General features: G+C 37.5%; 1 protein-coding gene and 1 pseudogene across 1 annotated transcript; both read right to left on the minus strand.

The window, feature by feature from the left end:
- Positions 1-215: 215 nt before the first annotated feature.
- LOC149144055 (heavy metal-associated isoprenylated plant protein 20 pseudogene) lies at positions 216-3,940 on the minus strand (annotated as a pseudogene).
- A 17,580-nt stretch (positions 3,941-21,520) lies between these two features.
- LOC149144056 (heavy metal-associated isoprenylated plant protein 23-like) lies at positions 21,521-23,017 on the minus strand. The gene is made up of 3 exons (XM_089449037.1): positions 22,775-23,017; positions 22,445-22,523; positions 21,521-22,254 (listed from the first exon to the last, which is right to left on the minus strand). The coding sequence occupies exons 1-3, from the start codon at positions 22,844-22,846 to the stop codon at positions 21,959-21,961; spliced, it is 447 nt and encodes a 148-aa protein (XP_089305163.1). The 5' UTR covers positions 22,847-23,017; the 3' UTR covers positions 21,521-21,958.
- Between the last annotated feature and the right edge of the window lie 1,952 nt (positions 23,018-24,969).

A 24,969-nucleotide genomic window follows, 5' to 3' on the forward strand; every position in this document is an offset into this window, starting at 1 on the left:
ACCAAGAATGGTGGGCGTTGAGAAAAGACTACGAGCCTCTTCTGCTGTTGCCGCCCCATTAAATAGTTTTGACTCTATAGGCAGCGGCACCGACAGCTACATGATGGTGCAGTAATTCACATTGTCTTCACTGAACATGGAAGTGTACTGCTCGTCTGTGCGATCAGGGTTCATGGAAGTGTACTGCTCGTACTGCTCGTCTGTGCAATTAGGGTTCATGTGCGAGGAGCCTTCCTATCGTAAACCCCAATAGCGTAGGGATGGTATGCCATTTCGGCAGGTACATAAGGCCAAACCTCTACGGGCTTATCGGTGCGCTTCACCCTCTGCAGCACTTTGTATACCTCCACGTATCCAGTTACTGTTAACTTTTTCTCCTTTCTGTCTAGATCCACCAATTGCACGCCTACGCTACGAGATGATTCAATCACCATTAAGCTTTATATTTATGATAGAAGTATTGTATAACTCTTAATAATATCTGAGAACATCTTAATATGATTTAATATAATACTAAAAAGTGATGCACAATGTAACAAATCCAGTTAAGGAACCACCTCGAAAACTCATTGCTCACCTTTCATGGACGAGACTGACCTCCTCACTCTCTTCTCACAGCTGTCACAATCTATATTGCGGACCCTCAACACCACAGTCTGCACCAGTTCCAGAAATTAAAATAATGATCAGCTTTGCAGGATAAAATTTACAGCGTTGTCTATGTTTTGGACTTTTGGGTGGAATAGGGTGAAACAATTTCAGAAAAAAAATAATAATCAGTTGTTTAAAATGTATTTTTGATGGTATATAAAAATTCAGCATCTTAAATGATTTATTTTTTTAATAATATTCATTAAAAAATTTACATGGTTAGACTCACATTGATTCACATGTTTAGACTCATACATTGATTGGGCATGTGAATGAGATAGAAGACCCCAGATCTAGTTTCTACCATCCAGGCTACCATTTCAAGGTTATACAAAGATAACAATGTATGATGGTTGTGATCATATAAACATTCATCTAGTCATGGGTCCACCAGTTGCATTTGTGGACGCATCTTTTGATCATTGTACATGTTATGATTAGCTTATGAGCTGAGTATGGGTATGCCTCCCTAAACAAACAAATATGTCATGTTGTAAATGTATTGTAATAGATGAAGCTCGCCGGTTCTCCTTGATCCTTACTTGTCACAAGGTAAATAGCTTCAGTCATTAGTCATTGTCTCTAACTTTACGCTTTATGGGGCATTTTGTTATAGGTCATTTTGTCACATTCGATTAGTGAGCCTCCTAATGGGATCAATCGTCATCCTATTCCCCCTTGTCACCATCTTGCACAAAGCCATATTCATGTACCTTTCATTTCCCATAGTTTGAGCCCTAAACTGCTTCATTTAAGCTAGTTTGAGGACCAACACTGCCTGTAGGCCTACTAAGATGTGTTCACCAACAGGTTGCTCCACTGCGGCATGCGTTGGTCACCAACAGGTTGCTCCCCTTTGCACTTGCGTTAGTTCTAGAAATCTGGGAGAATGATCAAGATTCCATAAGATTCTCCTTCTAGGAGTTTCAAGAAGTTGTTACAACTACTTACTTGGATCATTCAGATCTTATCCTTGCCTACATTGGAGTTTTCACCACTTATCCTTTCATCCTATCCCTCCATCAAAGGTGGATCTATTACCCTAGATTGGTAATTGAATAAGAACTCCCAACTTACTTTCCTTCTTTGTATATTATCAACCTTCTATGTGGTTGGGGGTTGGATTTGGAGAGTGATTTTTCCCTTATGCTGTTGTAGTGAGTGGTCATCATCTCATGCATTTAGGGTGATTAGAGGTACATATTGTGACAAGGAAATGACAAGTCAACAACTTGGAGGAGCTCTTATACAAGATCAACTACTGCTTATGGTTGAAATCTCCTTCCATTTATAGTAAATAATTCATTGTTTTCCTATATGTGATGTTGTTATTTCACTTATTTCAATACCATGTTGATTTATTGAATAAAGTACATAGATGATACTACATAGATCTTGCAGTTTCTTGGCTTGTGTTTTCTCATTGTGCAGGTTCTAATTTTGGCAATCGGAGCTGGGATTGGAGATTCCAAGCTAAATAAGGAGTGAAGTGTGCAAAGGATTCCAGGGAGGCCTCACTCCATCATCTATTTACTTTAAAGAAAAACATTTTGTTCCTTGTCTCTCTGTTGTTCAAGGTTAGCCACCGACCTAGGGGAGATACTTTTTTCACCAATTGTAAATCCCGTATAACAGTTAATATGAGGTTATTTCTGCTTGTTATTTCATGAGTATTATACTAGTTTATATGTGGATTATATGGCTGTTGTTTCCTTGGTATTTCTGTTGTTATTATGCTGGTTATGAACATGTATTATGACAATGGCTATGTATGGTCTTCATCATGTTTTTACTTGTAAAAGAATGGACAATGTATCTATGGCCTAATGGATGACACTACAACTAATATGTTGAGGCATTAATGCTTCTTAGCGATTCTCAGATGAGTATGAGACCACTATGTTAAGATTTGTTGTTTAAACCTGTAGATTACATAATTGTGACATGTTTGATGAAATGTCTATCATGGCTAGTAGGGGTGTAGTCAATTCCTTGTTCAAGTATTTGAATTTCTATCATTATTATGTTGTTGTCTTTCAGTTCTAAAAGTGTCATTGAGTTTTGGGAAGTGACACATGCATACCCTAGAAAAGTCCCTAGACGCATGCATACCTATGTTGTGGGAGTGTCTTCATCTTCCTGGACACATGCTTGTCCATATCAAGGGAGAGTTCTGGGGTTTAATGGTCTAAAACCTTAGTGGGACCTGAGGGTTGGTTACTTGAGTGGTTGGGATGGCTCCTAGGAGTTATGTTGCTGATGTGGAAGGTCTACGTGATGTGTTCCGCCGGTTCCACTTCCTTAATTGACACATGGGGAGTCAAATCATATCATAGTAACTTCTCATCACATGTTTACCCTGGTTGTCCGGTTACTTGGGTAGATGTGGGAGGAGGGTGTTACAGTAGGATTGTACTGACTGATTAGGTAGTTGGAAGAGATGCAACCATTTTTCAAGGATATTATAGATATATCTAGGGTGATATAAGAATGATATTAATTCCTGGCAGAAGTCATCTTAAGATGTGATGTGAGAAAGGTTGGTCTCTTCTATCTCTCTGAGCTTAATGACCAAGGATATATTCTCTAATTGGGCATCCTACCATGCTTGTGTTGGAAACATTGAGAGGGGAGGCGAATCAATATTTCTTTTCAATTATTAATTTTATCAGTTAAAACATTCATATTTGGAACACAGAAGTAGATAACAGAAATAGATGTTTTTATTAATGTGGTCTTTGCAAAAAATCAAATACAATATATATATCTATATATCTATATATATATATATAGATATATATAGATATATATAGATATATATACATATATATGGTTTCAATCAGTTGCCAAGCACCAACTTGGACTCTTTGTGAGGCTCCAACCTCCAGAGCACCAACTCTGTCTTGCCAAGGCACCAACCTTGAATTTAGGAGCACCAACTCCCAGGACACCAATCCTTTTAGTTCTGAGGCACCAACCTCAAGGGCTCCAACCCTCTATTGTATACTGTATGGATCTATTTGGTTGTAATACTCCGCTCCCAACCCTGCTGGACCTGTGACTACTTCTGTCTTCCTGCTTCTTCCTCCTCTGCTAGAACTTCAACTTCCTTTATTTCTTACGACTTTTCCAGTAACACTCATCATTCCTTATTCTCTGTTTTATATTCTTGACACCCCTAGCCTTTGGCTTCCTTTCTCCGCTGGCACTTCGACTTCCTTAATTCTCGCTTGACCTTTCAGCTTACTCTGCGCTCACTCTTCGGCTTCCTCTGTCTCTTCAAATCCATCAATACATACAGGACACATTAATGTGGAAAAGAGGCCCAATAATAATAATGTTTCATATTAAAGAAATGAATATATCAGAGAAGACCCCCCTTTTTTCTATATACAATAGTAATCCCGCAATCACAATCGCAATGGTTCAGGCCCACTAAACTATCGGAAGCATTTATTTATGCATTTGGCCTTAAAAAACCCCAGGCAACACATTTATTTTAATACACAGGAATACATGGAAAAAACCCGACCAAACGGTTAAGGCTGGACTTCAAATGCATTACGCCCGCATCCATAACTTCATTGGGTCCACTCCTCGACAACCTTATCACAATCAGCGCTTTATAGTGTGGTAAGGCTTTACAATATATGCGATATGCAATGAATGCGATAATATATTAACTTATATTGCAATGGTGTAGTGAGGTCCGTGTTATTATCGTAATCACAGCTTTAATTTGATAAGGGATTTAAGCGTTGCGATACATAACTCTCGATATGATGGACGTGATATTATTATAGACTGTTTTTAATGTCTTCGTCGGGTCCATATATATATATATATAGCAATCGGTGGTTTAGGGTGACAACCCTTTATACATTGTGATTACCGTGGATACGATATAACAATAAGGTATTTTATAATAGTGCAACGGGTCCGTTATTATAACACATCTATAATATCTATATATATAGATATAGATATATATATATATATATATATATATCATAATCACATATATAATATACATATATATTGCAATCACACATATAATATACATATATAACTTATGATATGATATTTCCGATGAGGTAGATGTGATATGATATTAAGTAGTTTTTGATACATCCGTCGGGTCCATTGCTTATCGCATTCAGAAGTTTTCCCTTGTTACCTCTCTTCAAGACTTGCGATTACTATGGATGCAATATTACAATAGAGCATATTGTTATGGAACCATTGGGTCCGTAATACATTTCTTTAAGGATTTTTCACGGTTTATAATTGTTAACTCCTTCGTTATGCAATACTCTTGGAATATGCGATACTTCCGATAGTTCTTCCTCTTTGCTCTTTCTTGGGCATATATTTCATGTGATACTCCTGATATGTCTCCTCTGCTAACACTGTTTATGCTCCTCCACTTATGCACCTCTAATATGTGTTTTTCTTTGTTTCTCGTGGCTTCCAATGACCTCTTCTTATGTTCCTTCATTGATGGGATCCTCTTTCTAGTGGCTTTGCTCCTATTCTTCACAAGTTTGTTCTGCTTCTCCTTGGATTCATATTGACATTAATGACAATCTATATCAATAATCACCCCCTTTTTCATTGATGGCAATATTCTTCTTCTCTCTCCCTTTGACATCAGTGGCAAAGGAGTGCAAAAGGACTCCCCCTGTTGAACTGTTCCCCCTGTCCTGCAACATCTTTACGAATAAACTTAAGTGATGCTAAAGAGATAACCCCCATCTCTTGACAAAGATGTTAAAATGCTTCTCGAGGAAGAGGTTTTGTGAAAATATTAGCAATTTGCTCCTTAGTATTGATATATTCCAATATGATGTTTTGTTCAGCTACTTGTTCACAAAGGAAATGATACTTGATTGGCATATGTTTGGACTTTGAGTGCATCACTGGATTTTTGTTGAGGCTGATCGCACTTGTGTTATCACAATAGATGGTAATTGGTTGATTTGTGCCGATGTTGACATCTTTTAGAGCTTCCTTCATCCATAGTATTTGAGTACGACAATATGCAACAACTATATACTCGGCTTCAGCTATAGATAGTGATATGGATGTCTATTTTTTACTGAGCCAAGATATTAAACAGTCTCCTAGGAAGAATGCATTTCCACTAGTACTTTTTCGATCATCGACACTTCTGGCCCAATCAGGATCGGTGTATGCAGTCACAGTAAGAGTTGAGCTCTTAGGGTACCAAAGGCCGAAATCAGAAGTTCCTCTCAGGTATCTGAGAATTCTTTTTACAACGAATATATGGGATTGTTTAGGAGCTGATTGAAATATTCCCACCATTCCTGCTACTTGCATAATGTCGGGTCTTGTAGCAGTTAAGTACAGAAGGGCTCTAATTATTGATCTGTAATGAGTTGCATCTACTGGAAGGGAGTCATCATTTTTGCTCAATTTGAAATTCGTGGTCATAGGTGTGCTCATGGGTGCACAATCTTCCATTCCATATCTTTCAAGCATGTCTTTAAGATATTTGGCTTGAGATATAAACAAACCTGCCATGGTTTGAGATACTTGTAGTCCAAGGAAGTGAGATAACTCTCCTATCATTGAAATCTCAAACTCTTTTGACATGTTTTGAGAAAATTCATGGCTCATCTCATCATTATTATTAGCAAAAATTAGATCATCGACATAAACAAGTGTGACTAGTAACTTATCCTCATCCGTCTTTATGTAGAGATTACTTCCCGCCATCCCCTTCTTGAAGCCTTGTTGTTGTATATAGTGATCCAATCTTGAGAACTGAGCTCTAGGAGCTTGTTTCAACCCATATAATTCCCTTTTCAACTTACAAACAAAGCCTTTTCCTTCTGTTAGATTAAACCCTTCTGGTTTCTCCATGTAGACTTCTTCCTTGAGTTCCCCATTCAGAAATGCTAATTTTACATCCATTTGATAGATTTTGAATCCTTTTGAGCAAGCAAATGCCAAGAACATCTTGATAGCTCCCATATGAGCTACTGGTGCAAATGTTTCATCAAAGTCAATTCATTCAACTTGGGAATAGCCTTTACAAATAAGTCTTGCCTTGTTTATGATGATTTGTCCATCTTCATTCATTTTGTTTTTGAATACCCACTTGGTTCATATTGTGTTTTTGTCCTTTGGACGAGGTACCAGATCCCATGTCTCATTCTTCTCAATTTGATACATTTCTTCTTCCATGGCTTTTACCCAATGAGGATCCTTGCTTGAGTAAATGTTTCTGGTTCTATCATGGATAGAAGAGAAACATCATTTATCCTTGGCGTACTTGTCATTCTTTTTCGTGTATGCATCCCTTCATTTACATTGCCAATAATATGCTCTTCTGGGTGATATTTTTGGGGAAACTTCATCTTTGAAGGAGTTTGAGATGGTTCTTTTTCCTTGTGTTTTTCTTGATCTATTTCTTCTTTTTCAGGTTCTTCTTCTTCAATGAGAGGATCAACTTCATGTTCTTCAATTTCTTTTTCTAGAAGGTCTTCATCAATATTTACATTAATTCTTTCCACTATTTTCCATAGTCGATTATTGTAGCACTTGTAGGCTTTGCTCCGTGTAGATTATCCAAGAAAGATCCCTTCATCAACCTGAGAATCAAACTTTCCTAGTGAGCCATCATTGATTTTTATGAAGCATTTTCTTCCAAAAATCTTGAAGTATTTTACTGAAGCAGGTCTTCCTTTCCATAATTCATAAGGAGTCTTTTCATTATTTGGTCTTAATTGAGTTCAATTCAAGGTATAGACAGTTGTCCCGACTGCTTCTCTCCAGAATTTTGGCTGTAAGTTAGCTGCTATTAACGTTGTTCTTGCCATTTCTTGAACTGTTTTGTTTCTTCTTTCAACTACCCCATTTTTCTTGGGTGTTCTGGCAACAGAGAGTTCTCTTTTAATTCCATGTATTTTATAGAATTCATCAAATTCTTTTGATGTGAATTCTCCCCCTCTATCTGTTTTAAGACACTTAATATTTGTGTCCTTTTCATTTTCTACAAGAGCTTTAAGATTCTTAAAACACTCAAATGCTTTGGATTTATATTTTATAAAATATATCCACATCATTCTAGTATAGTCATCAACAAATAAAGAAAAGTACCTTTCTCCTTGGAGTGACAGAGTTCTAGTTGGTCCACATAAATCAACATGAATGATCTCCAAGGGCTTTGATGTAGAAAATTCCTTGGTCTTGTGGCTAGTTCTAGTTTGATTTCCATGCTGACATGGACCACATATTACTTGATTTGGTTTGAATAACTTTGGGATGTCTCGTACTGCTTTAATCTTGCTGATGTTGATCAAGTTATTGAAGCTTGTATGTCCAAGTCGCTTATGCCACAACCAACTTTCATCTGTTTGACTTAAGTAGCATTTATCTTCTTGAATCTTGTTTAGAATTTAGGTGTTGTCTGGTGTTCAAATCCCTTTCGCCACAAGTTCCCCTGAGGAAAAGTTCCTTATTTCATAGTCTTTGGTGCTAAAGACAACATTATGTCCTTGATCACAGATTTAGCTAACACTCAGGAGGTTGTGTTTGAGCCCGTCTACTAGCAAAGCATTTTGAGCTTTTCATTTTCCATTAATAAGAGTAGCAGTTCCTTTTCCAACAATTTTGGCAGATCCACTTCCAAAGGATACATTTCCTTCCTTTTTGTTCAATGAGACAAACTTCCTTCTGTCTCCTGTCATGTGTCTGGAGCACCCATTATCCACAAACCAATGATTTTCATTATTTTGAGCACATAGAGCTAGGCCACATTTATTCGTGTTGGGATTCTCACTTCTTGCTTTTCCTCTCTTGAGTGGGTAATTTTGTTCATTGTGTCCATTATTATTACATAATGAGCAAATTAGATCAAATTTGGCCAAGAGATCAAAATAATTGTAGGTCTTGATTTTCCCTTGCCCTTTGGGGCCATATGGTTTTTTTATTTGATCCTTTAGTTTTGGTGTGTCATTCTTACGAGCCATGCAATGTCTAGCTTGATGACCAATTTTTTTACAATGGAAACAATGCCCAAAAAGGATAGTTTTGTATCTATTTTAATAGCCATGATTTGAATCAACATTCTTCCTTGGAGTTACTCCCGCTTCATTCTTTGATTTTGAGATGGTCCTTTGATGAAATACTGTTTTGTATCTGTTGTAGCATCCATGATTTGAATCAACATTTTTCCTTGGAGTTACTCTCTCTTCATTCTTTGAATCTGGGATGAGCCTTTGATGAAATAATATTTCTTCCTTTGGGTTGCTGGAAAGTACATCAACATAGCTTTTTGCATTATTCTTAGTGCTTTATGATTCTCCTTTAAAACCTATTCCAGATTTATCATGTTGAGGTTTTTGATTATTTAGGATAGTGTCAAGTATTTGAGAGATTTTCCAACCCTTTTTAACTTGCTCCAATTCCTTCCTCAGAGATACTATTTCAGCTTCACGTTCCTTGCAAGCTTCTTCTTTTTCTTTTAGCTTATTTTCTAAGAGATCTTCCCTTCTTTTTGTTTCCTCATTTTCTACCTTGAGAGAAATGATTTTATTCCATAATTTCTCATTTTCTTCAATGGCCCTTATTAATAATTCATGTACATTTCCTTCTAGCCCTGAGTCATCATCATTTGTGAATGCCATGAATAATACTTCTTGGCTTCTAGCATGGTCATTTTCTTCATCTTATTCTTCATTACCTCCTTTGTGGTGAGGGAACTGGTTAGTTGATTTCTTTTTGATGACTACAAATTCATCTTCATTAGACTCATCTTGCTTAGTGAGGAAATTATTCTTATTGAACCCTTTCTTTTTGTATGCCATCCTTTTAGAATTTTCTTCATCATCACTATCATGCTTGTGAGGACATTTTGTAGCATAATGACCTATTTTTCCACAATTGAAACAGATAAGAGGGTATTTACCTTTTAGCTTAGATCCTTTCTTCAGCTTTCGTAAAAATTGTGCCAATTCGGATTCAACATCAGAGTCATCACTACTGACATTCCTTTCTTTCCCCTTTTTTGATTTTGAGGCCTTGAATGCTGCATCTTTGGAACTTGGGCAACCTTTTCTCATCTCATAGGCAGCGAGGATTCCATGGAGTTCATCCATCTTGAGAGTATCTAGATCCTTTATTTCTTCTATGGCACTTATTTTGGAGTCAATTCTGTCTGGGAGAGATCTTAAGACCTTTTGAACAATGGTACTTTCTTCAATGTTTTCGTCCAATCCTTTAAGAGAGTTGGCCACTTTAGCTACTTGGAGAAAGTATGATGCAATATATTCTTCATCATCCATTTTCAGACTTTCAAATTGCCTTCTATGAGTTTGAAGCTTTGCCTTCTTGACTTTGGAGTCCTCGTTGTATAAGCTAATTAGCTTATCCCATACTTCTTTGGCAGAGTTACAATTCATGAATTTTGTAAAAAAAAGACAGTGATTCCACTAGTGATGGAGTTTAAGGCTTTTTCATTTGCAACGTATAGTTTCCTCTCATCTTGATTTGTTGGAAGAGTGGAAGGAGCTATGTACTCATTTAGGACCGAATGCCAAACTTCAGGTCCAATGGACATTAAGTAGTAGGACATTCTCTTTTTCCAAAAACCAAAGTTTGTGTCATCAAATAGAGGAGGTATTCCTGACACTTCTTGATTTCTTGTCATGAATAAGAATCCTTCTTCAAGCTGTTAGGCTGATATGAAGAAGCCCACTCTGATACCAATTGTTGGAAATACTAAGAAGGGGGGTGACTCAGTATTTCTTTTCAATTATTAATTTTATCAGTCAAAACATTCATATTTGGAACACAAAAGTAGATAACAGAAATAGATGCTTTTATTAATGTGGTCTTTGCAAAAAATCAAATACATATATATATATATATATATATATATATATATATATATATATATATATATACATATATATGGTTTCAAATAGTTTCCAAGCACCAACTTGGACTCTTTGTGAGGCACCAACCTCCACAGCACCAACTTTGTCTTGTTAAGGCACCAACCTTGAATTTAGGAGCACCAACTCCTAGGACACCAATCCTTTTAGTTATGAGGCACCAACCTCAAGGGCTCCAACCCTTTACTGTAGACTGTCTGGATCTGTTTGGTTGTAATACTCCACTCCCAACCTTGCTAGACCTGTGACTACTTTTGTCTTCATGCTTCTTCCTCCTTTGCCAGAACTTCGGGTTCCTCTGTTTCTTACAGTTTTTCCAGTAACACTCATCATTCCTTGTTATCTATTTTATATTCCTGACACCCCTAGCCTTTGGCTTCCTTTCTCCGCTGGATCCTTGGCTTCCTCAATGCTTGCTTGACCTTTCAGCTTCCTCTGCACTCACTCTTCAACTTCCTCTGTCTCTTTAAATCCATCAATACATACAGGACACTTTAATGTGGAAAAGAGGCCGAATAATAATAATGTTTCATATTAAAGAAATGGCTATACTAGAGAAGCCCCCCTTTTTTTCAATATACAATAATAATCCCACAATCACAATAGCAACAGTTCAGGTCCACTAAACTATCCAAAGAATTTATTTATGCGTTTGGCCTTAAAAAAGCCTGGGCAACACATTTATTTGAATACACAGGAATATATGGAAAAAAACCCGACTGAACGCTTAAGGCTGGACTTCAAATGCATTATGCCCGCATCTATAACTTCATTGGGTTCGCTCCTCCACAACTTTATCGCAATCGGTGCTTTATAGTGTGGCAAGGCTTTACAATATATTCGATATGCGACAGATGCGATAATATATTAACTTATATTGCAATGGTGTAGTCGGGTCCATGTTATTATCGAAATTGCAGTTTTAATGTGACAAGGGCTTTAAGTGCTGCGATACATAACTCCTGATATCATGGACGCGATATTATTATATATTGTTTTTAATGCCTCTGTCGGGTCCATATATATATATATATATATCGTAATCGGTGGTTAGGGGGTGACAACCCTTTATACATTGTGATTACTGCGGATGCGATATAACAATTGGGTATTTTATAATGGTGCATTGGGTCCGTTATTATAACGCATATATATATATATATATATATATATATATATATATATATATATATATATATCACAATCACATATATAATATACATATATAACTTATGATATGATATTTCCAATGAGGTGGATGCGATATGATATTAAGCAGTTGTTGATACATCCATCGGGTCCATAGCTTATCGCATTCGACAGTTTTCCCTTGTTACCTCTCTTCAAGACTTACGATTACTGCGGATGCGATATTACAATAGAGTATATTATTATGGAAGCATTGGGTCTGTAATACATTTCTTTAAGGATTTTTCACGGTTTATAACTATTAACTCCTCTGTTATGCGATACTCTTGGCATATGCGATACTTTCGATAGTTCTTCCTCTTTGCTCTTCTTGGGCATATATTTCATGCGATACCCTTGATATGGCTCCTCCATTAACACTATTTATGCTCCTCCGCTTATGCACCTCCGATATGTGTTTCTCTTTGTTTCTTGTGGCTTCCAATGACCTCTTCTTATGTTCCTTCGCTGATGTGATCCTCTTTCCAATGGCTTTGCTCCTGTTCTTCACAAGTCTGCTCTACTTCTCCTTGGCTTCATATTGACATCAATGACAATCTAGATCAACAGCTTGCACCATTCTTTGCAAATGTAGGTTGTCAATTTGAAGCTTCATGTCCTTTGCCATCTCGAGACATGTTTTGAAGTAGGTGGAGAGTCTACAGATCCAAGAATTGACAACATATCCATTCATTTTGCCTAAAGATTTGGGAAATTGAAAGTGTGTGTCCAGCTACATGTAACCTTGAGGGTGTCTTTGTTGTTGCAGATTGATTAGCTCGTGGAGAGCATGGCTAAATCTTGGATTGGTGAATCCTCATATGAGGTTTCTTTACAAGGTAACATGCTTTTCATCCACCCAAATGAATTAAACTATAGATCTCAATGATGAGATGGTCCAATCACCTTGAGGAAGGCACATTGGGAAGGGCATTGAAGAACGAAGGGAATGAAACTACCGACCCATGAGTGTCAAATAAAATAAAAATTCTTTGAATATATGGATAAATTCACGTCTACTCCTTGATGTTGAGCAACAACTTGCTTTGATATTAATTGATCTACATGCAAATCTAAAAATTACTAGTCATACATGACACAATGAAACAACAAAGAGATAAAAAATAAGATCCTGAAAATAATACCACCATTCTATTATGAGGTGGAGGTTTCCCTTTATAAGCAAGGCACCTTCTTATTAGCTTGATTAGAAATAGTTTTGCATGCAAACAACAAAACATTATTTAGACACTGTCTTCCTTATTTTAAGTTTCCCAACTAGTCTGCATGATAAATATCAAATACATTATTAGATGTTTCCTTCCTCATTATGAGTTTTCCCATAATGGGTATGCCTTTTTTGGTTGCAAAGGTAGAATAAAATGGGCCAGGGGCAATGTGGAATTCATCTAGCTAATGGGAAATAACACAAATATGAAGCTAAATATACCCGAGTGTAGGCATAGTCAATCAAAGGAGATAAACACACTAGCAACTTTTAAAACTAATTTAAAAACTCCCATTTTATTTGTAATAGCTCCAAAATGGGAGCCATTTATTTCACATTTCCAAAATCTCCTAACAATGGAGGAAAAAGAGTTGTTGGGAAAGGTATTATCCATCAAAATGTTGTAACAGGAAGGAAAACTTCCATAATATAGCGATAATTGAGTTTTAATCTTAATAATTAACACAACAAATATTAAAATCCTCAAAGTGGACATTAATGTGTAAAAATTACACATGAGAACATATAACATAATATTAAAGAAATTTAAGATCAAATTAAGACACATTAAGCAGCATATTTACCTTGGAAACCAAAATGGGAAAAATAGCTTAATATGGGTCTAATTTTCTTGGAAATCTCTAGTTTCATTCTTTTCTTAGCTCCATGTGTCTTCCTCTCTTGGCTAAAAATCCCATTGAGGATGAAGGTGAAGGAGAAAATAGGGAGAGATGGAGGGTTAAGTGGAATGCTAATGGCCATGACCCTTCACTTCCCTCTCCTTAGCATTCTCTCCTACTTTGGATTTTTAGATTTTCACTAATTTATTTTTTTCTTTCCTCTCACACTTGTACCATTAAAATTTCACATTTTCTTTATTTTGAAATGTTTGTTTAACCTTTTTAAGTTGCCTAATTTCATTGTAGGTACTGAGTCTTACATCCATTTGTTAGTTCAGATCCAATTTGGATCACACCTTCCCATTAAGAGGATTTTTGGCCTCCAAAATCTTGTAGGAAATCAATTTGGATTAATGTGCCTTTTGTATGCTTGTTTGGAATGTGGCTCTGACTTTGGCTCTAGTTCATTGAACTAGCCACTAGCTTTGGTCCCTAACTATGGCTCTACATCTAGTTGTTGGCTCAGTTTTTTCCTCAACATAGAAGTCTCCTCATTAGCTCTAAGTTACGAGAAATCTCCAAATCCAAAATCTGGACTCAACACTCATTCCATCTCTATTTCTGTTGGAGATGGTCCATCTTGGAAAAATCAAGTCCAATGTTAGTCTTCTTTAGTGTGACCCTAGCACTACCATGACATATCAATCCCACAAAAGGAAGTGTAACTTGCCTTCTATTTCTAGGATTACTTTCTTCTTAGCATGGAAATAAATATCTATGCTTGCAAGCATATCATGGAGTTCTTAATAACTCCTCCAAGGTCATTGACCTTTGTGCACTAATTTCTTTAACATCTTCAAGAACAAATTCTTATGATACAAGATCAAAAATGACCATTTAAATGCACTTCCCTTGGCATCAATATACTATCCATCTTATTTGTGTCACTGTCCTCCTCTACTACGATAGTTCCTCGAATAAATTCTACTCCTTCGACTAGAGTTGCAAGAAACTCTTCTATCTTCACTCTCAATACTCTTCTCTTGGATGTGTGGTTTTTTGGGTGAAGCTACCAATGGTGGAAAAAGGTTCCTAGCACTATGGTATAGATTACTTGAGATATTCCTTTTCTTCACGTGCCTTTGAATTTACTATTATACAGAATTCTTCTTGTCCTTCTTCTGTGTCTCAACAAACATGGTATTGGTCATGTCTTTAACATATCTATTCCCTGCAATCAATAGATGCAACACCTGTAGTTTCTTCAATGCACATTTCGATAAATGAGTTTAATTTTTATTAGAGAAATAACTCACAAGTCTCCTGCTTGCATGCTATTAAGAAGGAATGTGCTCATCCTAGAATTTTATTTCTTATTCTACCTATAATTGCTTCTTCATTATTTGAACTTGAAAGTAATATCACACCGCTATGAAGTTGACGTTGTGAGAGGTAAAGCAACCAAACAAAAATAAATCTTACTCAATCAAGGAAGTTGACTAGACCAATGTGCAATTCAAGTAGGTAATTTGTAATTGCAGTGTATGGTTTGTAGGAGTGTGGAAAATTTTCAGGTAGATATTAAAATTAATCCAACAATTAAGGAAACCATTCAACATACAATTTAAATGGCCAAGAACTTAGTAAATCAACAAGAAGGTGATTTAAACGCTCAACAAACTATGGGATCATCTAACCATCAAATAAAACACCCAACAATGAAATGGAATACCCAAGAGAGAAAGAGAGTCTCGTATGACTATCATATGGCCAAATGGGAAAACCATTTTTGAATGGGGCTGAATGAATTTATTGTAGCAGTCTCTAGCTACATTGTTTTCCTAATTCTATTCCTCTTCCTCTTTTGGCCAAAACTCCCATAGAGAATGAAGTAAAAAAGAAATAAATAGAAATTAAAAGTAAGGGGAAGACAAATAGTTAAGACCCTTCATGTAAGGCCTTCGTGCAACAGGGAGACGGCGGGCGATCGTGCACAGGCGCGGGCAGGCGCACAGGTGCGTTCAACCACGATGTGCGACGGGTGCGACGGAGTGCGGAGGAAATGCGACAAACTTCCGACACTATGCGACATAAAAATGCGACAATAAGGAGAGCAATTAAAACGACTAAGTGTTGAGCTAAACGCATGTATATATGCGATGTAAAGAAAGGAAGCAAGCCGACTCTTGAATGAAGACAAGTGGGCGTATGTTGAAGACTTGTGGGGTCGGCCATGGGGCCGCACACCCCCTTAAAACTCACGCAGAGATGGGTATAAGTAAGTGAGCATGGAGGCTCATTTGAACAAGAGACATTCGCTCATACATCTACGCAAGGAAGACAAGAAGAGTGCGCAGTTTGGTGAAGGAGATGCGCATATCTCATGCGCATTAGACTTGGAGATTGCGCAGACTTGTATTTTGGTTGATGGTTGGCAAGTGTGTCATGTGTTGGGTGAATTCTGAAGTACGGTTTTGTGCAGGACTTGGTAAAGTGAATTAGTGGCTCGGGTGAGCACTATCCTTTATGCAAGAGGTGTACATGTATTATAAAAGGCAGGTTGCCTATCTATTGTAATATTTGGTTAAGTGTGAGACTTGGTTCGGCCAAGACACGCTTGTGTTGTAATCTGATATTCATAATAAAATTGCCGGGCAGACTCACATTACGGGGAGTTGCCCCTCCCCTTTATACTTGTTGCAATTGTTGTTGTTCGCCGTTTAATTGCATGATGATAATGAATGAGTATGGGCTTCATTAAGTATAAAGGATAATTGCTTTTACTTAGTTGCGAAACACAAGCTAAGTATGTTAATGTGAGAGTAGGCGTAGTCCACGAATGTTAGTATTGGTGAAAAGAACGCGTTCGGTGGTGCCGCACCTTGCTACAAGCGGTTGGAAGACTACCGCAGGTGTAGGGGCGTGACAGTTGGTATCAGAGCAAAGGTTTGCTTATGAAGATTAAAGCTGTTGGATGGTGGAGACTAGATCGCAAAGGAAGAAGAAGCTGTTGGAGATGGCAGCCGGGTCTCAAGTTGGGTCTAGCCATGAAGCCGAAACTTTATCACTTATGGAAAGAATACTGCAGAGGATGGAAGCCATGGAGTCTTCCTGGGAAACGAGGGAGGAATTGCTCACTAAGGAGCAAGAGACCAGCTTGAAGCTAAGGGAAGAACTTGATGAGCTCCGAACGCAGCATGAGTACATGGATCTTCTATTTACACAACTAGAGATGAGGGTCAAAGAGGTCGAAGAAGCAAGGGATCAGGGTCTTGCAGAGATCGTGAACTTGAAGGGATCTCTTGACAGGGTAAACAAATCTCTTGATGAAGCCAAGGATGAGATCGCGGTGTTGAAGAAGGCCATGAGGCATAACTCAGGTGGAGGAGTGCCGCATGTGAAGGTCAAAGAACCAGAATCTTATGATGGCACAAGGAATGCAAAGACTCTTGGAAACTTTCTATGGGACATGGAACAGTACTTGGAACGGTTGAGTCTACCCGATGGTGAGACACAAGTCAAGGTGGCTGCTTAGTTCTTAACAAAGGATGCTAAGATGTGGTGGCGAAGGAGGGTGGATCAGATTGTCAATGGCAGTGCTGATGACATCACTTCGTGGGATGACATGAAGAAGGCTTTGCAGACCCATTTCAGTCCTCAGGATGAAACATGGGAAGCAAGGACGAAGATTAAGTACATCAAGCAAATCGGAAGCCTACAAGCATACCAGCGAGAGTTTGCAAGTGCAGCTCTGGAACTTCCCGACATGGCGGAAAGGGACAAGGTGTTCAACTTCATTATTGGGTTGAAGCCTTGGGCACGCAATGAGGTGAAGAGGCAGAAGATTAGGACACTTGAGGAAGCTTTTGCTGCGGTTGATAGGTTGGTGGATCATTATGATGAGACTTCTGATGAGAATAAGAAGTTCGACAAGCCGAAAGAAAAGAAAAAGGATGATGCTTCGAAATCGGATGATGGTTCGAAGATGAAGAAGCCTTTGAAGTGTTGGATATGTGCAGGACCACACGTGGTGAAGAATTGTCCCTCTAAACCAAAGGTGGCCACTATTGCACAGTCTGATGGAAAGAATGAAGATGCTTCTGTGGGGATGATGCAGATACTTGGTGCTTCTGCTACTACGGAAGTGGCCTCTAGAAGGGATCCTGAAAGGAACAAGTTGGAGTATGTTCGAATGAAGGTTGGAGGTACTGATGTGCTCACTATGGTGGATAGTGGGGCTTCTCACAACTTCATGGGCGAAGATACTGCGAGAAGAATTAGGCTGAAATTTGTACCAGCAAAGGCACAAATGAAGACAGTGAATTCTCCTCCTATTGAGATTCTTGGTATAGCTGAGAGGGTGGACACTACTCTTGGTGAATGGACCAGGAAGGTGGACTTCACTATAGTGCGGATTGATGACTATGAAGCTGTATTGGGGATGGAATTCATGAAACAATTTGATGCTATGATCGTTCCACATTTGAAGAAGCTCTACATTTATGATGGAAGGGAAGATGTACCAATCGGTGTGCCAACCATTAGTGTGACAAGGCCTGATTGTAAATTGGGAGTGATGCAAATGGAGGATAAGGAGAAGGTGAACAAGCGGTTGTCTAGTGTTGAGGCAAAGCTTGTGGAGCAGTCATTGGTCATTAGGTCACTTTTAGATAGCATCTTGGATTTGACAAGAAGGCTAGAGTTGGTGGAGGATGATGATGACGATGATGAGGTATATGTGAGGCTGGATGTCCAGAAGGAAGACCGGGTTGCTTATCTACAAAGGATGGAGACCGAAGATCCTGATAGGTGGATCGAATTGATTAGTGAGGGAGAGCCTTCAGGCTCTACTCCCTCTACATCTTCTTAGATGGATGAGAATATGGGGCTCATTGTTAGCTGCTCATGGCAGTGAGTCCTTAAACATGTTTGAGCAGGTATGACTGATGGTGCAGGGATGGCTTGGCATCAAGCATCATGACATGTTGCAGATGAGATGGATGGAGTTTCCATGGACCTCAGCATGGATTGGAGATAGATTCTTGAGGAGTCAAGGATGTGGCAGATGTTTGAGGAACAGCTGATGATGGCATGAGGATGTTCACTCTCATGGAATGAGCGTGATGGTTGGATTAGCTACCCAACTAGTTCAGACATGAGGTCCGGAAGTGTACAGAGATGTGTTGGCATTATGCTGGAGTATCATGACGAGGTTCACATGGTGACATTTGGATCGAGATGACATCTTATGGAGAGCATACCGTGGAGATGCATGCCTTGGTATGGTGAGCTTGGTGGCAGTGGTCATTGAGCCGGGACATAGTGGAGAAGAGTCTCTACATATGTTGCAAGGATGTTTCCCTTGCGAAGAGGAGTTCACATCACAATTGAGTGATGATCTTGGTGGATGGCTACCAGGATGATATGTTGTCGAGGATGACAACGATTTCAGGTGGAGGAGGATGTAAGGCCTTCATGCAGCAGGGCGACGACGGGCGATCGTGCACGGGCGCGGGCGGGCGTGCAGGTGCGTTCAACCACGATGTGCGACGGGTGCAACGGAGTGCGGAGGAAATGCGACAAACTTCCGACACTATGCGACATAAAAATGCGACAATAAGGAGAGCACTTAAAACGACTAAGTGTTGAGCTAAACGCACGTATATTTGCGATGTAAAGAAAGGAAGCAAGCCGACTTGTGAATGAAGACAAGTGGGCGTATGTTGAAGACTTGTGGGGTCGGCCATGGGGCCGCACACCCCCTTAAAACTCACGCACAGATGGGTATAAGTAAGTGAGCATGGAGGCTCATTTGAACAAGAGACATTCGCTCATACATCTACGCAAGGAAGACAAGAAGAGTGCGTAGTTTGGTGAAGGAGATGCGCATATCTCATGCACATTAGACTTGGAGATTGCGCAGACTTGTATTTTGGTTGATGGTTGGCAAGTGTGTCATGTGTTGGGTGAATTCTGAAGTACGGTTTTGTGCAAGACTTGGTAAAGTGAATTAGTGGCTCGGGTGAGCACTATCCTTTATGCAAGAGGTGTACATGTATTATAAAAGGCAGGTTGCCTATTTATTGTAATATTTGGTTAAGTGTGAGACTTGGTTCGGCCAAGACACGCTTGTGTTGTAATCTGATATTCATAATAAAATTGCCGGGCAGACTCACATTACGGGGAGTTGCCCCTCCCCTTTATACTTGTTGCAATTGTTGTTGTTCTCCGTTTAATTGCATGATGATAATGAATGAGTATGGGCTTCATTAAGTATAAAGGATAATTGCTTTTACTTAGTTGCGAAACACAAGCTAAGTATGTTAATGTGAGAGTAGACGTAGTCCACGAATATTAGTATTGGTGAAAAGAACGCGTTCGGTGGTGCCGCACCTTGCTACAAGCGGTTGGAAGACTACCGCAGGTGTAGGGGCGTGACACTTCATATCCTATTCCTTAATGTTCTTTCTTATTTTATTTATTTTTTCTTTTCATTAATTTCTTTTTCACTCTCCCAATTTAACTTATTCAACTTTTACATTTGCTTTATTTTATAATATTTACTTAACATTCACTAATTGAGTAATTACATTTTAAGTAATGAGTAATATACGAAATTAATTTAAATAATAAAAATATATATATATATATATATATATAGATATAACTAATTCTTAAATCAATTAGAAACTGAGAAAAAAACTTAAAAAAAGGGAATAAACTTAAAAACAATTAAAACAAATTTTTAAACCAAAACTTAAAATAAAACAAAATTGAAATAAAGCTTTAAGGATTTAGTTTAACGTTGGGATAATTCGATTATTTATGAATTCACGGAATGATATTGTTACAATTGTCATAAGATAATTTGATGGAGCACTGTGGATGTAGATTAACATGATAGTTGTCCAATAATTTAGAAGATTTAGAAGATTCTTTGGAGAGGTGAAATTTAAGAATTTTGAAATTTAATTTTAAAAATTATAGGTTTATATGGTTTAAGAATTTTAAAAGGTTTTAAATGTTTTTAATTTTATTATTTAATTTCTAAGCTTATTTATTTTAGAATATGATTTTTAAAATTTTAATTTAATTATTAATAATAATTAGGTGGATGGTTGAGATTTAATCTCTATGAAATATTCTAGAATATTTTTACTAGTAGTTACAATGTAGTTATGTCTTTTTTTTATCATGTACTATTCGTAAGCCATGACATTGGTCCATGGTATTGTAACAAAGTCTATTTACAAGTTAAGGATCTCCATGGTAATATAAAAGTGAATCTCTAGAGTTAAGAATTTACATGTTTTTATTAAATGTATATATGTTTAAATTAGCGCAACCCTATAGATTAAATGGTTGGGAAATGATGATAGACATCAAGTCATAATAAGCATCAAAATACTTACTTCATCAAGTTACTAAAATTAAAAAATTCATAAGAATTAACTAAATTATAACTTTAAATATGTGAAAAGATTTTTAACTATGGAGATTCATATTCACTTGAATATTATGGAGATTCTTAATTTATAAATAGACTTTGTTACTATCCAATGAAAAATTATTGATTATTAAATTAAAATTGAGAAAACCTATACCAAAATACATATATCTAACTACATAATTAATAATAATAATTTAAAATAATATTATAATTTAATTTATGTTATGTTTTTTTTTCAAAAATATTAACAAAATCGTATGTATTTATAAACTATTTAATTTATATAAATATCTTAATATATTTTGGTTTTGATTTGATCATTATAAAGTTTAAAATTTAAAATTTGTTATAATTTGAGTAGGTTTAACCACTAAAACATAAAAACATATATTTCCTTCTCAAAAGCCACAAATCCAAATCAAAGAAGATATAGTATGTCTACCTCCGTAAAGTAAATGGTTGAAACCTTCGAGAAAAAAGAATGACCTTATCGGTAGATATATCATGGAAAAGACCGTTATACTTTACACAGTGACGAGTTCTTGGATTCTTAAGAACGCTTCAGGGTCATAGGGCAAGGAAGCTCAACACGATCACTATTTGTTCGCGTTGTGTCGCTTATGGCCTGGCCTCTCTTCTGCTTTGATATTTTGGCACGGCGGAAATATTCATGAAGAATAATAATTTTCAAACCATGTTCACGATCTGTTCTCCTTCTCCTAAACAGCCCATTAGATCGAAAAGAGCTCTAGTCACAGAAATATAATTATAAAGATAGAGAAGCCGCCCTACACCGCCAATCACCAAGAACAGTTGGCGTTGAGAAAAAGCTGGGAGCCTCTTCTGCTGCCGCCGCCCCAATAAATAGTTTTGACTGTACAGGCAGCGGCAGCTGCAGCTACATGATGGTGCAGGAATTCGCATTGTCTTCACTGAACATGGAAGTGTACTGCTCGTCTGTGCGATTAGGGCTCATGAGGAAACCCGGTTCCACTTTCCGAACGTAGCCAGGAGGAGCCTTCTTGTCGTAAACCCCAGCAGCGTAGGGATGGTATGCCATTTCGGCAGGTACAAAAGGCCAAATCTCTGTGGGCTTACCGGTGCCCTTCACCCTCCGCAGCACTTTGTATACCTCCACGTATCCAGTTATTGTTAACTTTTGCTGCTTTCTGTCCAGATCCACCGATTGCACGCCTGCGCATATGAGATAAGGTGCTCTAAGAGATGATTCAATCACCATTAAGCTTTATATTTATGATAGAAGTATTGTATAACTGTTAATAATATCTGTGAACATCTTAATATGATTTAATATAATACTAAAAAGCGATGCACCATGTGAACAAATCCAGTTAAAGAACCACACCGAATACTCAGTGCTCACCTTTCATGGACGAGACTGACCTCTTCACTCTCTTCGCACAGCCGTCACAATCTATATTGCGGACCCTCAACACCACAGTCTGCACCAGTTCCAGAAATTAAAACAATGATCAGCTTTGCAGGATCAAATTTACGGCGTTGTCCACGTTTTGGAGTTTTGGGTGGAATAGGGTGAAAGAATTTCAAAAAAAATAATAATCTGTTGTTTAAAATGTATTTTTGCTGGTATATAAACAGAAAGGAAACAGAAAAGCATCAAATGATCATTGAAACTGGAAATTAACGAAATAGACGTCATACTTAATTAATAAAAGTGGGGGATGCAGTATACCTGCAACTGTAATTGCTTGACGCGTCTCGTGCGATCGCCGAACAAACTCGATACATAATCCAGGGCGCCCATCGAGCAGAAACTTGAAAGAAATCTCGAGTGTGCTTTGAAAACGGCAGAAATATCTATCTCCAGACGTAGAAGCAGATATGTTGTATAAAAGAGAGGGCAGAGATTTTATAGGCAAACTCGAAACTACTAGGCGGTCTTAATGGTTGGAATTAGCAATATCTACCACCTCAAGTTGATATTAAAATGATGAAAGCCGGTTTCAATTTGATATTCACATTTCCAAGCAGTTTACACGCTAAAAATATTCACCAGGTGGAATGCCACGATAGTAGCAAAACGGCGTTGGAGCCCACTTCTTTGTAGAGAAGGTCCTGTAGCAGATCGAATCGGATACCGCGCCAGTGTCGCGATGATATTTTGAAGCTCTTTCCTACCGATTGTTAAAGTCAGTTGCTGCACGACGGTGATGGCGATGGCAGTGTTTTAGCAATAATCACTTGGCAAGTCGGTTCAACGCGCAAAGCAAAGAAATGAATGATAAAAGGAAGAAGATAAGATTGTTTTTTGGTCCCAATAGCGAGAGACGCCCGCTTCTACACGATGACACGGTTTATTTTTGGAAGGATAGTCGGTCATTATATGACAATGTCCGAAGTAGCGACTTCTGATGGCCGTAAATTTCGTGATATCCTAATTTAATATAATATAATATAATATAATTTAATATTATATTTATATTATATTTGAATATATATTTTTTTTAATTGGTAAAATTGTAAATGAACTTGCATAAGTTAAATTTAGTTAAAAAAATTGAATAAAATTTGCAACAAAGATATAGAGAATAAAATTGATAAAAAAAGATTAATTAATTTGATTAGTGCACAGCGAATAAAATAATAAAAAATTATAATTCAATGAAATATATTTTACATCATTGTGTTTAGTAGAAATATGTGAATTTGTAAAGTCTTTGTGGAGCAAAGATGATTCTACATCTATCATTTTTTCACATTTTCTCTTTAAAGTTGGGCCTATGAAATGTGTCACACATCTACTAACTAATACTTTTCATAAAAAAATTTATTTACTAGCTTACCACAATATCCATTCAGTTTAACTTGACACTTATGAAATGTAACATTGCAAACCTGCTTTAATAATTATTCTCATTATGTATTGACTTTATACACATTTCAAGGATCGAATGGATATGGTGAATCCTCGGGGTTCTATGCCTCTGATTAGGTGTAATCTCCTTCTCATTTCTTCCTTGCGAGTGGTGGCTCCAACGTTTGTTGCAGAGATTAATCCCCTTGCAGGTAATGGGCTTTTTCAAATTTTGAGTGTTGGATTCATAAATCTGTGTTTATTTCTCTATTTGATATACATTACCTAACAATTGGTTTTCTATAACAGGGTTCAGGTTTCATGGTGCTGCCTTCAACTGCGGAAAGTCTCCTCTGTCCAGCCTAACCAAGGTATATTGCTTTTTTGATGACACTACCTCCATTATGTTTTTTGTCAGTCTTGTTCTTTGGCTATGGGCTCTAATCCCTGTCTTCCTGTTGGGAAGGAAGAGCTCTGCAGTGCCATGGCGAAGGTTGGATGGAACCCTCGCTCAGATTTCGGCATGCGACGAGGACCGTCCTATCTGCCTTTGGGTATCTTGCACTGCTAGGGTCCTCTACTCAATTAAATTGTTTAAGGTTTCAATTCAATGTTTAATTTTGTATAACTGCTTTACTATGGCTGCTCAAGTTTTCACTCAAACATTCTCAGTGATCGAGAGTTTGTAATTAAAAGGGGTTTATCCGGCCTCTCGTCTTTTAAATAGTTTTGATATGAAATGTTTAAGTCAGCCTGTGAATAGGCGATTTCGTATTGAAAGGTTCTGTCGAGGGTTTGGGGCATCCAAACCCTGGCTTTCCTTGCTCGACTTGACACTGTTATATATTCATGATTAATGCAAATCTATCTTATTTATCTTATTCGGTTTACTTCTATATTGATTCTAGAGGTAGCGCTCTTACCACGACAACTCTATATGGTTTAACATTATTTAGCTTAAACTATCGTGTAAATGGATTTATACTATTATTGCCATTTTTCTATTCTGACTACGCGTTTTGCATTCTTCTTGAATGACAGTTTCCCTCTTGCAATAGTTAGAGTTTGTAAAC

Source organism: Pinus tabuliformis, chromosome X, assembly GCF_031772625.1.
Source record: "Pinus tabuliformis cultivar Carrire ecotype Pingquan chromosome X, CPIR1, whole genome shotgun sequence".
Taxonomy (NCBI): Eukaryota; Viridiplantae; Streptophyta; class Pinopsida; order Pinales; family Pinaceae; genus Pinus; species Pinus tabuliformis.